We start from the raw sequence: 14023 nt of genomic DNA, 5'->3' as shown, positions 1-14023 counted from the left end.
TGTGGTACCAGTACCATGCTGTTTTGGCTACTGTAGCCTTGTAGTATAGTTTAAAGTCAGGTAGCGTGATGCTTCCAGCTTTGTTCTTTTGGCTTAGGATTGACTTGGCAATGCGGGCTCTTTTTTGGTTCCATATGAACTTTAAAGTAGTTTTTTCCAATTCTGTGAAGAAAGTCACTGGTAGCTTGATGGGGATGGCATTGAATCTATAAATTACCTTGGGCAGTATGGCCATTTTCACGATATTGATTCTTCCAACCCATGAGCATGGAATGTTCTTCCATTTGTTTGTATCCTCTTTTATTTCATTGAGCAGTGGTTTGTAGTTCTCCTTGAAGAGGTCCTTCACATCCCTTGTAAGTTGGATTCCTAGGTATTTGATTCTCTTTGAAGCAATTGTGAATGGGAGTTCACTCATGATTTGGCTCTCTGTTTGTCTGTTATTGGTGTACAAGAATGCTTGTGATTTTTGTACATTAATTTTGTATCCTGAGACTTTGCTGAAGTTGCTAATCAGCTTAAGGAGATTTTGGGCTGAGACAATGGAGTTTTCTAGATATACAATCATATCATCTGCAAACAGGGACAATTTGACTTCCTCTTTTCCTAATTGAATACCCTTTATTTCCTTCTCCTGCCTGATTACTCTGGCCAGAACTTCCAGCACTATGTTGAATAGGAGCGGTGAGAGAGGGCATCCCTGCCTTGTGCCAGTTTTCAGAGGGAATGCTTCCAGTTTTTGCCCATTCAGTATGATATTGGCTGTGGGTTTGTTGTAGATAGCTCTTATTATTTTGAGATACGTCCCATCAATACCTAATTTATTGAGAGTTTTTAGCATGAAGGGTTGTTGAATTTTGTCAAAGGCCTTTTCTGCATCTATTGAGATAATCATGTGGTTTTTGTCTTTGGTTCTGTTTATATGCTGGATTACATTTATTGATTTGTGTATGTTGAACCAGCCTTGCATCCCAGGGATGAAGCCCACTTGATCATGGTGGATAAGCTTTTTGATGTGCTGCTGGATTCGGTTTGCCAGTATTTTATTGAGGATTTTTGCATCAATGTTCATCAAGGATATTGGTCTGAAATTCTCTTTTTTGGTTATGTCTCTGCCAGGTTTTGGTATCAGGACGATGCTGGCTTCGTAAAATGTGTTAGGGAGGATTCCCTCTTTTTCTATCGATTGGAATAGTTTCAGAAGGAATGGTACCAGTTCCTCCTTGTACCTCTGGTAGAATTCAGCTGTGAATCCATCAGGTCCTGGACTCTTTTTGGTTGGTAAGCTATTGATTATTGCCACAATTTCAGAACCTGTTATTGGTCTATTCAGAGATTCAACTTCCTCCTGGTTTAGTCTTGGGAGGGTGTATTTGTCGAGGAATTTATCCATTTCTTCTAGATTTTCTAGTTTATTTGCATAGAGGTGTTTGTAGTATTCTCTGATGGTAGATTGTATTTCTGTGGGATCGGTGGTGATATCCCCTTTTTCATTTTTTATTGCATCTATTTGTTTCTTCTCTCTTTTCTTCTTTATTAGTCTTGCTAGCGGTCCATCAATTTTGTTGATCTTTTCAAAAAACCAGCTCCTGGATTCATTAATTTTTTGAAGGGTTTTTTGTGTCTTTATTTCCTTCAGTTCTGCTCTGATTTTAGTTATTTCTAGCCTTCTGCTAGCTTTTGAATGTGTTTGCTCTTGCTTTTCTAGTTCTTTTAATTGTGATGTTAGGGTGTCAATTTTGGATCTTTCCTGCTTTCTCTTGTGGGCATTTAGTGCTATAAATTTCCCTCTACACACTGCTTTGAACGTGTCCCAGAGATTCTGGTATGTTGTGTCTTTGTTCTCGTTGGTTTCAAAGAACATCTTTATTTCTGCCTTCATTTCATTATGTACCCAATAGTCATTCAGGAGCAGGTTGTTCAGTTTCCATGTAGTTGAGCAGTTTTGAGTGAGTTTCTTAATCCTGAGTTCTAGTTTGATTGCACTGTGATCTGAGAGACAGTTTGTTATAATTTCTGTTCTTTTACATTTGCTGAGGAGAGCTTTACTTCCAACTATGTGGTCAATTTTGGAATAGGTGTGGTGTGGTGCTAAAAAAAATGTATATTCTGTTGACTTGGGGTGGAGAGTTCTGTAGATGTCTATTAGGTCCACTGTATGTAGAGCTGAGTTCAATTCCTGGATATCCTTGTTAACTTTCTGTCTGGTTGATCTGTCTAATGCTGACAGTGGGGTGTTAAAATCTCCCATTATTATTGTATGGGAGTTTAAGTCCCTTTGTAGGTCACTGAGGACTTGCTTTATGAATCTGGGTGCTCCTGTGTTGGGTGCATATATATTTAGGATAGTTAGCTCTTCTTGTTGAATTGATCCCTTTACCATTATGTAATGGCCTTCTTTGTCTCTTTTGATCTTTGTTGGTTTAAAGTCTATTTTATCAGAGACTAGGATTGCAACCCCTGCCTTTTTTTGTTTTCCAGTTGCTTGATAGATCTTCCTCCATCCCTTTATTTTGAGTCTATGTGTGTCTCTGCACGTGAGATGGGTTTCCTGAATACAGCACACTGATGGGTCCTGACTCCTTATCCAGTTTGCCAGTCTGTGTCTTTTGATTGGAGCATTTAGCCCATTTACATTTAACATTAATATTGTTATGTGTGAATCTGATCCTGTCATTATGATGTTAGTTGGTTATTTTGCTCATTAGATGCTATAGTTTCTTCCTAGCCTCGATGGTCTTTACAGTTTGGCATGTTTTTGCAGGGGCTGGTACCGGTTGTTCCTTTCCATGTTTAGTGCTTCCTTCAGGAGCTCTTTTAGGGCAGGCCTGGTGGTGACAAAATCACTCAGCGTTTGCTTGTCTGTAAAGTATTTTATTTCTCCTTCACTTATGAAGCTTAGTTTGGCGGGATAGGAAATTCTGGGTTGAAAATTCTTTTCTTTAAGAATGTTGAATATCAGCCCCCACTCTCTTCTGGCTTGTAGAGTTTCTGCTGAGAGATCAGCTGTTAGTCTGATGGGCTTCCCTTTGTGGGTAACCCGACCTTTCTCTCTGGCTGCCCTTAACATTTTTTCCTTCATTTCAACTTTGGTGAATCTGACAATTATGTGTCTTGGAGTTGCCCTTCTCGAGGAGTATCTTTGTGGCGTTCTCTGTATTTCCTGAATCTGAATGCTGGCCTGCCTTGCTAGATTGGGGAAGTTCTCCTGGATAATATCTTGCAGAGTGTTTTCCAACTTGGTTCCATTCTCCCCATCATTTTCAGGTACACCAATCAGACGTAGGTTTGGTCTTTTCACATAGTCCCAAATTTCTTGGAGGCTTTGTTCATTTCTTTTTATTCTTTTTTCTCTAAACTTTCCTTCTCTCTTCATTTCATTCATTTCATCTTCCATCAGCGATACCCTTTCTTCCAGTTGATCGCATCTGCTACTGAGGCTTCTGCAATCTTCGCGTAGTTCTCGAAACTTGGCTTTCAGCTCCATCAGCTCCTTTAAGCCCTTCTCTCCATTGGTTATTCTAGTTATCCATTCTTCTAAGTTTTTTTCAAAGTTTTTAACTTTTTTGCTATTGTTTTGAATTTCCTCTCGTAGCTCAGAGTAGTTTGATCGTCTGAAGCCTTCTTCTCTCAACTCATCAAAGTCATCCTCCATCCAGCTTTGTTCCGTTGCTGGTGAGGAACTGCATTCCTTTGGAGGAGGAGAGGTGCTCTGTTTTTTAGAGTTTCCAGTTTTTTTGGTCTGTTTTTTCCCCATCTTTGTGGTTTTATCTACTTTTTGTCTTTGATGATGGTGATGTACAGATGGATTTTTGGTGTGGATGTCCTTTCTGTTTGTTAGTTTTCCTTCTACCAGATAGGACCCTCAGCTGCAGGTCTGTTGGAGTTTACTAGAGGTCCACTCCAGACCCTGTTTGGCTGCGTGTCAGCAGCGGTGGCTGCAGAACAGCGGATTTTCGTGAGACCACAAATTCAGCTGTCTGATAGTTCCTCTGAAAGTTTTGTCTCAGAGGAGTACCCGGTTGAGTGAGGTGTCAGTCTGTCCCTACTGGGGGGGTGCCTCCCAGTTAGGCTGCTCAGGGGTGAGGGACCCACTTTAGGAGGCAGTCTGTCCGTTCTCAGATCTCCAGCTGCGTGCTGGGAGAACCACTACTCTCTTCAAAGCTGTCAGTCAGACAGGGACATTTAAGTCTGTGGAGGTTCTTGCTGGGTTTTTGTTTGTCTGTGTCCTGCCCCCAGAGGTGGAGCCTACAGAGGCAGGCAGGCCTCCTTGAGCTGTGGTGGGCTCCACCCAGTTCGAGCTTCCTGGCTGCTTTGTTTACCTAAGCAAGCCTGGGCAATGGCGGGCGCCCCTCCCCCAGCCTTGCTGCCACCTTGCAGCTTGATCTCAGACTGCTGTGCTAGCAATCAGGGAGACTCCGTGGGCTTAGGACCCTCCGAGCCAGGTGCGGGACACAATCTCCCAGTGTGCCGTTTTCCAGGCCCGTTGGAAAAGCGCAGTATTAGGATGGGACTGACCCGATATTCCAGGTGCCGTCTGTTTCCCCTTTCTTTGACTGGGAAAGGGAACTCCCTGACCCCTTGCGCTTCCCGAGTGAGGCAATGCCTCGCCCTGCTTCGGCTCGCGCACAGTGCGCTTCACCAACTGTCCTGCACCCACTGTTAGGCACTCCCTAGTGAGATGAAACCGGTACCTCAAGCAGAAATGCAGAAATCACCAGTCTTCTGTGTCGCTGGGGCTGGGGGCTGGAGACCTGAGCTGCTCCTATTCCGCCATCTTGGCTCCACCCCGGAACTATCCCATTTTTAAGCAGAGTCTCTTTATGCCAGAAAGACTCTCAAAGTAAGAAATGGCCTCAAGGGCCTGCCTGTACAATTGGCCTCAAGGTAAAGATCTTATCGAGACTTGGTGCTAAGACCTCTAAAATATTTAAGATATTGCCTCTCATCTAGACAGAAGGTCTTCTAAGAATCTTAAATGTTGTCCCACAGAGCACACCCCACAGATCACAGCCCCATTCTATACCCCACAGAGCACAGCCTGCACCCTACACCCTACAGAGCACAGTCCCATCCTACACCCCACAGAGCACGGCCCCATTCTATACCCCACAGAGCACAGCCTGCACCCTACACCCCACAGAGCACGGTCCCATTCTATACCCCACAGAGCACAGCCTGCATCCTATACCCCACAGAGCATGGCCCCATTCTACAGGTCCACGGTAGAGAGAGGTTTTTTAAATTTTTAATTTAAATTTTTAATTTTTTTCAGAGACAGAGTCTTGCTATGTTTCCTAGGCTGGTCTCAAACTGCTGGCCTCAAACAATCCTCCCACCTTGGCCTCCCAAAGTGCTAGGACTACAGGCAGAGAGGTTTGTTTTTGAAAGAATTATAGATGTTGCTTTGTGGGCAAGAAGTGAACCCCAGTAACAGTCACAAAATTTTAAAGAGAGTTATATGGATAAAATTGCACCAGCTTGGACTAAGGAAGAGACAGTTCAAAATGAAAAAACCTTCCAAGCCCCCAACTTCCTACAGGCAGGAAGCAGGCTGAGAGAGTTATTTAACTGTAAAAGGAAGGAAGGCAGTTTCTTTTCTTTCTTTTTTTTTTTTGGTGGTGTTAGTAACTTTTATTGAAGCGGCAGTGTACAGCAGCAGAGGTACTGCTCCTTGCAGAGCAGGGCTAACCCACAAGCGATGTGCCCTGTGTAGCTGCTCAAAAGCAGCTCTGTGCTTATATTTGTACCTACTTTATTTTTTTGTTTTGTTTTTTTATTATACTTCAAGTTCTAGGGTACATGTGCACAACGTGCAGGTTTGTTATATATGTATACATGTGCTGTGTTGGTTTGCTGTACCCGTTAACTCGTCATTTACATTAGGTATTTCTCCTAATACTATCCCTCCCCCATCCCCCCACCCCACGAAAGGCCCCAGTGTGTGATGTTCCCCGCTGTGTGTCCAAGTGTTCTCATTGTTCAATTCCCACCTATGAGTGAGAACATGTGGTGTTTGGTTTTCTATCCTTGTGATAGTTTGCTCAGAATGATGGTTTCTAGCTTCATCCATGTCCCTACAAAGGACATGAACTCATCCTTTTTTGTGGCTGCATAGTATTCCATGGTGTGTATGTGCCACATTTTCTTAATCCAGTCTATCATTGATGGACATTTGGGTTGGTTCCAAGTCTTTGCTATTGTGAATAGTACCTCAATAAACATACGTGTGCATGTGTTTTTATAGTAGCATGATTTATAATTCTTTGGGTATATACCCAGTAATGGAATTGCTGGGTCAAATGGTATTTCTAGTTCTAGATCCTTGAGGAATCGCCCCACTGTCTTCCACAGTGGTTGAACTAGTTTACAGTCCCACCAACAGTGTAAAAGCTGTTCTCCACATCCTCTCCAGCATCTGTTGTTTCCTGACTTTTTAATGATCGCCATTCTAACTGGTGTGAGATGGTATCTCATTGTGGTTTTGATTTGCATTTCTCTGATGACTGGCAATGATGCGCATTTTTTCATGTGTCTGTTGGCTGCATAGATGTCTTCTTTTGAAAAGTGTCTGTTCATATCCTTTGCCCACTTTTTGATGGGGTTACTTTATTTTTTCTTGTAAATCTGTTTAAGTTCTTTTTAGATTCTGGATATTCGCCCTTTGTCAGATGGGTAGATTGCAAAAATTTTCTCCCATTCTGTAAGTTGTCTGTTCACTCTGATGGTAGTTTCTTTTGCTGTGCAGAAGCTCTTTAGTTTACTTAGATCCCATTTGTCTATTTTGGCTTTGGTTGCCATTGCTTTTGGTGTTTTAGTCATGAAGTCCTTGCCCATGCCTATGGCCTGAATGGTATTGCCTAGGTTTTCTTCTAGGGTTTTTATGTCTAACATTTAAGTCTTTAATCCATCTTGAATTAATTTTTGTATAAGGTGTAAGGAAAGGATCCAGTTTCAGCTTTCTACATATGGCTAGCCAGTTTTCCCAGCACCATTTATTAAATAGGGAATATTTTCCCCATTTCTTGTTTTTGTCAGGTTTGTCAAAGATCAGATGGTTGCAGATGTGTGGTGTTATTTCTGAAGCCTCTGTTCAAGGAAGGCAGTTTCTTAGGAAAAAGGAAAATTGATTCAGATTTCCTAGTCTAGACCCCAGAGGGTGGAACTAAGAGCTCTTGAGAACAATGCATTGGGAAACTATTCTGAGGGAGGCCAACCTAGGCACTAATGGAGAACCTGATCCTCAGAGGACTGGTAACAGTGCTTGGCTGGATTTCAGAATTGCTATGGACTAATGACTGCTATATGCCTTCCATTTCTGCCATTTTCAAACAGGCGTGTCTACTGCAGTTATCCTGTCCTTTTTTCAGCATTGTATGTTGTGTATGTAACTTGTCTTTTAGTTAACAGTTCTCCAGATGAAGAAAACCTGCATCTGAAATGCCTCATCCACATCTGGGCCTAGTATAGATTACTAGATCCTGAACTTTATCACTGATGCTATATAGAATAACAGTTTTGGAGAAAGGGAGTGAGTGTATTCTGTATGTCGTGTGTGTGTGTGTGCATACATGTGCATATGTGTACTGTTGTAGCTGGAGGATGGATCGTGATAGACTATTCCCCAAATTGACTGGCAACAATTTCTCTTATCCCAGCTGCTACTTCCATCAAGGAGTATCTTTCTCTTCCTTTTGAATCTGGGCTGTCCTTGGGACTTGCTTGGCCAAGAGAATGCAGTGGAAGTGACACTCTGGGACTTCTGAACCCAGGATTTAAGAGACCCTGTAGTTTCTGCTGTCTTCCTCTTGGGATCCAGGCACTGTGTAAAGCAGCCTGGGTTGGACCACTGAATAATGAGCAACCACACAAAGAAAGGAGGCTCCTAACCATTTTTAGCTACTCTAGCTGAGGTCCCAGACATGTGGTAAGCTATCTTGGACATTCTGGACCCAGCCAAATTCACAGCTGAATAAAGCATGTCTGACCCTAGCTAATGCCATCGGGGAGGTGACCTGTCCAGCTGTGCCCTTCCCCAATTGCAGAATTGTGAGGAAATAAATGGTGGTAGTTGTTTTGAGCCACTAAGTTTTAAGTGGCCCCCATGGTATCAGTTCAGGTCAGACATGTGCTTTATTCTGCTGTGAGTTTGGCTGGGTCTGGAATGTCCAAGATGGCTTCCAGCATGTCTGGGACCTCAGTTAAAGTAGCTAAAATGGTTAGGGACTCCTTTCTTGCTGTGGTTGCTCATCATTCAGTGGTCCAGCCCAAGCTTCTTTACACAGTGCCTGGGTCCCTAGAGGAAGACAACAGAAAGTTTTAAGGTAATTTATCATGCAGCAATAGATAATTGAAAACAATTATCCGGCCAGGTTCAGTGGCTCACGCCTGTAATCTTAGCACTTTGGGAGGCAGAGGTGGGCAGATCCCTTGAGGCCAGGAGTTCAAGACCAGCCTGGCCAACATGGCGAAACCCCGTCTCTACTAAAAAAACAAAAAATTAGCCAGGCATAGTGGTGCATGCCTGTCATCCCAGCTACTCGGGAGACTGAGGCAGGAGAATCGCTTAAACACCTCGGGAAGTGGAGGTTGCAGTGAGCTGAGATTGTGCTACTGCATTCCAGCCTGGGCAACAGAGCGAGACTGTCTCAAAACCAAAACAAAATAATTATCAAATGTCAGGGTATTTTCTATTGCTTTACCTTTACTCTGTGGGCTGGGAAGAGGTTGTAACAATGTCAGCCATTGAAGTCAGGTTTTCAATGCAGACTAAATTCCATGACAGTGAACACTATATGCCATAGTAGTCACTGCTCTGTCCATAGAGCTTAGAACAGTACTGCCACTTAATAGGCTCCCAAATATTTGTTGATTGAATCATTAAATAAATGAATTGAGATAAGATCCCCTACCCTCAAGAGGATGGACAAAAAAGATTCTTTAAATGGAGTGTGGAGTCTTAATAAGGGAAAAGAAGTAAAGAAAAAGCAGATAAGCTCTAAGTCTGCCTTTTTTCGTGGTCCAGGGCTATTTGTCCCGTGTATTTTCTTTTTGAAAAAGGTGCTGTTTTTTCTGATGCCTCAGAGGCCAGAAGGATGTTTTGAAGGGGAAAATTATAGGAGTTAGGCAGAGCAGGCTTTTGGCTCCTTCTCAATGTCCCTCTACCTAGACAAATTCGGGCTATTCTGCAGAGGCTGCGGTGAGCCATGATCACGTCACTGCACTCCAGCCTGAGGAACAGAGGGAGGCTCCGTCTCAAAAAAAAAAAAATTCGGGCTGTTCTGTGAAGCACCTGATAGGTGTCCCAATATTTTCTTAGGTATATGGGAATTACCTTTTTCTATTATTGGAAGGTCTAAAAAGCAAACTAAGTGTTCCATATGGCTAGAGTTAGTATTAAGGGGACCAAGTAGAATAACTGGTAGCTAGTGTTAGCTTGGAGACTAACATAGTCAAAGCTGTCTTGTCATGTTAGGTCTTTTTTATTTGTATTGCTCCATGGTCCAAGACAAAATTTCTGAATGCCACTTGGACACAGTGAATACCTGGTCTGCTCTGTGGTTCTCAGGGGCAACCAACTCAACCCTTATTTCTCTGAGAATGATGATTTAATACAGCACATCTCTCTACCAAGATGTGAAAGATGACACCATGGCATCTGAAATAGCTTCAGTAGAGATTTGGGACACGGGAAGCTTGTAGACAATAACGGAAAATTCTCTTTTAGAATATAGTTACTTGTATGACCCACAGTAGTGCCTTTTGGAGAACGTCTTAAAATTATCTTTATTGAAAGAACAATAATGTTTGTTATTAGGATAAATGAAATAAAGGGAAAACCTCAGACCCTTGGAACAATGGGTTTACATTCAATCCAATGATTATTATGTTTTTATATCCTGTATTATTTAGAAAACAGTAGTTAAACAGACAGAAATAGAGAAGATTGTTTAAAAATTAAAGCTATTGAGTTAGATCCCTTTTTGAAAGGTCAGTGTATAGGAGATGAGAAAGGCACTATAGAGATCAGAGTGTTTACACAAAAGACATCTTAGCAGAGGACCTACAAAGAGCACATCAAGTATTTATATCATCCACATCAAGTTGCTGGTCATTTCGCTTATCAAAGAAAATAAGAAAGATATTTTCTTTCGACGTTATTTTGGTGTAGTAACAATAGAGTTTTGGAATCAGCTGTTAGAAACGATAATTAAAGCTGGTTTATCATGCTCACTAATCAATCTACATAGTCACCCTGAAGCTTTATATAATTGTCCCTTTGTTACAAGCTTCTACTTCTCCATATGGTATTCTGGTTCTGAATCTAGACAGGTAAAGAACTAAGCACGGCCAGGCGCAGTGGCTCACGCCTGTAATCCCAGCACTTTGGGAGGCCTTGGTGGGCGGATCATGAGGTCAGGAGGTCGAGACCATCCTGACCAACATGGTGAAACCCTGTCTCTACTAAACTACAAAAAATTAGCCCGGCATGGTGGTGTGCGCCTGCAGTCCCAGCTACTCGGGAGGCTGAGGCAGGGGAATTGCTTGAACCCGGGAGGCAGAGGTTGCAGGGAACCAGGATCATGCCACTGCACTCCAGCCTGTGAGACTCCGTCTCAAAAAAAAAAAAAAAAAAAAAGAAGAAAAAAAAGAACTGAAGCGCTTGGAGACCAGTGTATTGTAATATCTGTACAGCCAAGCAGGTATTTTCAATTGAACTTTAAAAAAGTACTATTTTTGAAACTTTCTTTAGTTTAGACAGGGCCAGCCATTCGGGTAGAAAGGTAAAGAAAAAAAATTGGAAAAGGATGCATCAGTATTTCTTTCAGAAACAACTTAACACTAGGAACAGAAGGAGGATTTTATTCAGCAACTCCTAATAACCACCTGATGTTGCTGTCGGGCTAGCCAAATATCTGCCAACATTGATGATCCTTTCATTCACCACTAGAGAGAAGTAAAGGGACCTGATGTTTAGAGAAGCAGTAAAACCCATTTCCCATTTTCTTTCTTCAGCCAGATGGAAGTACTTGGAGGCTGGTCTCATATTCCAGCACTTTAGTGCTGGTGATGCAGATTGTCTCTGCTCCAGAGTAACTCTGTGCCATGGAATCCAAGAGGATTCTGTCGCACCAGGGACAGGAATGCACCCTTGTTTCATTTGCTTCCATGAAAGCAGATTTCAGAGATTCTCAGATGCTATGAGACTAATTGTCACTTAGGGTAGGCTCCAGGGGAGGGACAGAGTAGGGCAGTGCTAATAACAGGGACTCTGGAGACAAGATCAGCAACCTAAGAAACAAATGTGAGACATTTTACCCCTCCCTAATCTACTCCCCTTTTAAAAGTTCATCTTCATTCCCCCTTTTTCTACCACGCAGTAATTGATAATTAAACACAGCTCTGGTTTTTACCATGCAATCTAGTAGAACACCTAGACATCAGGAACTCCTTATCCTTGGTTATTTATAAAATAATGAAATCTGTAGTTCACCCTAGGCTGTGTGGACAGTATCTGCATCTCTGGAAATCAACTGGAGGCCTTTCTCTTATTCTTTTCCGGTTGCTTTCCATTTCCTTTTCCACTGTGGTCCTTGCCTTTCCCAAGCTGACCAGAACTATGCACAAAACCAGCCTTCAATAAATATCAACACTGAAGCTTCAGCAGGTTGTTAACTCCTGCAGAGCTATTTTAAATGCTGTATATAAGTGCAAAGTTTTACGGAGCCTCAGAGATCTCTAAGAACACTGTAAATATCCCAGGTTTAATTAGTAGTCCCGGAGTTAGGTAATGGCCTGTGGCTTTCTGCGCTAGGTCTCTTGGGGTTTCTAGTCTTCAGAGGTTGCCTGCAACTTTGATGTGCACATATACAGTACTCTTTCTCAAATACAGCATAAATCCTCTTTAGACTTTGCTAGGCACTTACAATTATTGAACACACATGCAGATTGATTCTCATTCTCTCAAAGTTTGAAAAACAACTCAGTACTTCAACCTAGGTCTTGTTAGATATTTTTTGACTCAAATTGTCGTCTGGAGTTCTACTTCCTAAGGGAAATGAAAAAACAATAAATTCCCAGACTGGTGTTGATGCTCATTCTCTTTAAGCGGGGCGACTACTTGCTTTGTAGATCCTTGACGGGTGGGGTGCGGGGTAGGAGTGCGATCCAACTCTCAGCATTTCTGAATCAGCTATCTCACGGTGACAGGTCAGCCCAATCGGGGCTGTAAGCAGACTTGACAGGTTTGTTCTGGGCTGACGGCCATTGACTAGGTTCTCAGACCAGATAAGTCACTTGGCTGAGTCTACAGTAGGTGGGGCGCGCTCACCAGCTCAGGAGTAGTGACTGGACATTTGTTGCAACATCGGAGAATGCAAGCTCTGGGCTGCAGCAGGAGATACCCGCAAGCACAGAACCAAAAGGGTTCACCCTAAGGGGCAAGGCATCAGCGAGGGAGAGGCCCGAGACCCCTAACGCTCAGCTCCTTTTCCCACGTTTGGGAAAGCGCAGAACAGGTCGATGTAGAGCAAGGAGTGAGTCTCAGGTCTCGGTCCTTTGGCTTGCTCTTAGAGTAGCAGGCGAGGAGTGGCACCAGCTTGGGGACTCTCTCCCCGCGTTCCGTAAGAATCGGCGGCAGCCAGCAGGCGGGGAGGCGGGGGCACGTGTTTGGATGTGGGTGCTTGTGTAACCAGCTCCCCAAGCGCCAGCCCCGACAGCGCTCCTTCGGGAGGCTGGTCCGAGCCCCTCTTTCCGCCGCGGCGTGGGAAGGGTTGGGGTTCCGCTGCCTGCACCAGGCAAGAGCTCCCCGAGCAAAGGAAGACTTGCCTCCGGAGCTATCACGGGGGAGTGGGAATTTGGAAAGTTCCCCAACTAGGAACACACGTGACCTCCCTTGGAAAGTAGTTCCGACTGTGGTCCGTGTATCCTTCCACCTCCTTTTGAACCCTCCTAGGTCTCCTCGCCCCGCCCACTCGCTGGGCTGCAGCTTCCTACCATTCCGTACTTTACACTCAACCCGGTAACCCCAAACGTGCACGGTCCGGCCGGGGCGCGCGGAGCCTGGCCCCGGGAGATCCATCCTGCCGGGTTTTCACGGAGGCCAAGGGGGGGGGCGGGGCTAGGTGGTCTCTAAGAACCGAGCTTGACTCCGACGCCGCGAACCGACTTGGAGCCCGAGGGGCAAAGATGCTCGACTCTCTTGGGGGCACCGGAGCGGGCGCAGGAGATGGCTGCGGGGTGCGTCCCACTCACAGGGATCCTCTTTCAGTTCATTTAGATAGGTGCCCTTTGGGCCCTTGAAATTCAACGGCTATGTGTTCGCGTTCAGCACGCTCGGCTGAGAGCTTTCATTTTTAGGGCAAACGAGCCGAGTTACCGGGGAAGCGAGAGGTGGGGCGCTGCAAGGGAGCCGGATGAGGTGATACACGCTGGCGACACAATAGCAGGTTGCTCTTTGTGCTAAGACTGACACCATGAGGACACAGATTTGGGGGAAGGGGGAATCTCTAGGCAAAGGTTGCTACAGTCAAACCTCCGCGAACGATTGTGATCCGACAGCAGTGCAAAAGGAAAGAGCGAATGCTGTCCACGCCGCGGAAATGTAGGGGTAGAGGCAAGGGGGAAGGGTATTCCCCTTGCAGGGACCGTCCCTGCATTTCCCTGTACACTGACCAGCGTGGTCACCTGGTCCTTTTCACCTGTGCACAGGTAACCTCAGACTCAAGTCAGTGACACTGATCAACGCACCCATCTCAGCTTTCATCATCAGTCCTCCACCCCCGCCCCGCAACAGCCTACCCTGCCTCCGGCTGGGTTTCTGGGCAGAGGCCGAGGCTTAGCTCCTTATCCTCGCCTCGCGTTGCTGCAAAAGCAGCCGCGGCAAGTGCAGCTGCAGGCTGGCGGCTGAGAACCGGCCCGAGCAAGCCCCAGGCAGCCACACTGGGCATGCTCAGTAGAGCCTGCGGCTTGGGGGCTCTGCCCCCTCCTACCGACCCTGCCCTGCCCTGCCCTCCCTTCGCCC

At 44.7% G+C, this 14023-nt stretch overlaps 1 protein-coding gene across 1 annotated transcript; it reads right to left on the bottom strand.

Annotated features, from left to right (window-relative positions):
- Positions 1 to 9756: 9756 nt before the first annotated feature.
- On the bottom strand, positions 9757 to 14006 carry KLLN (killin, p53 regulated DNA replication inhibitor). The gene has a single exon (XM_055274307.2). It carries the CDS (start codon positions 13079 to 13081, stop codon positions 12449 to 12451), a length of 633 nt encoding a protein of 210 aa, XP_055130282.1. The 5' UTR covers positions 13082 to 14006; the 3' UTR covers positions 9757 to 12448.
- Positions 14007 to 14023: the final 17 nt, after the last annotated feature.

Source organism: Symphalangus syndactylus, chromosome 4 (genome assembly GCF_028878055.3).
Source record: "Symphalangus syndactylus isolate Jambi chromosome 4, NHGRI_mSymSyn1-v2.1_pri, whole genome shotgun sequence".
NCBI classification, from domain to species: Eukaryota; Metazoa; Chordata; class Mammalia; order Primates; family Hylobatidae; genus Symphalangus; species Symphalangus syndactylus.
This window is presented reverse-complemented; position numbering and strand designations above follow the sequence as displayed.

Bases quoted from the DNA above. Each gene is read 5' to 3' on its own strand.
- KLLN (XM_055274307.2), bottom strand. From the start codon at position 13,081: ATGGATCTCCCGGGGCCAGGCTCCGCGCGCCCCGGCCGGACCGTGCAC.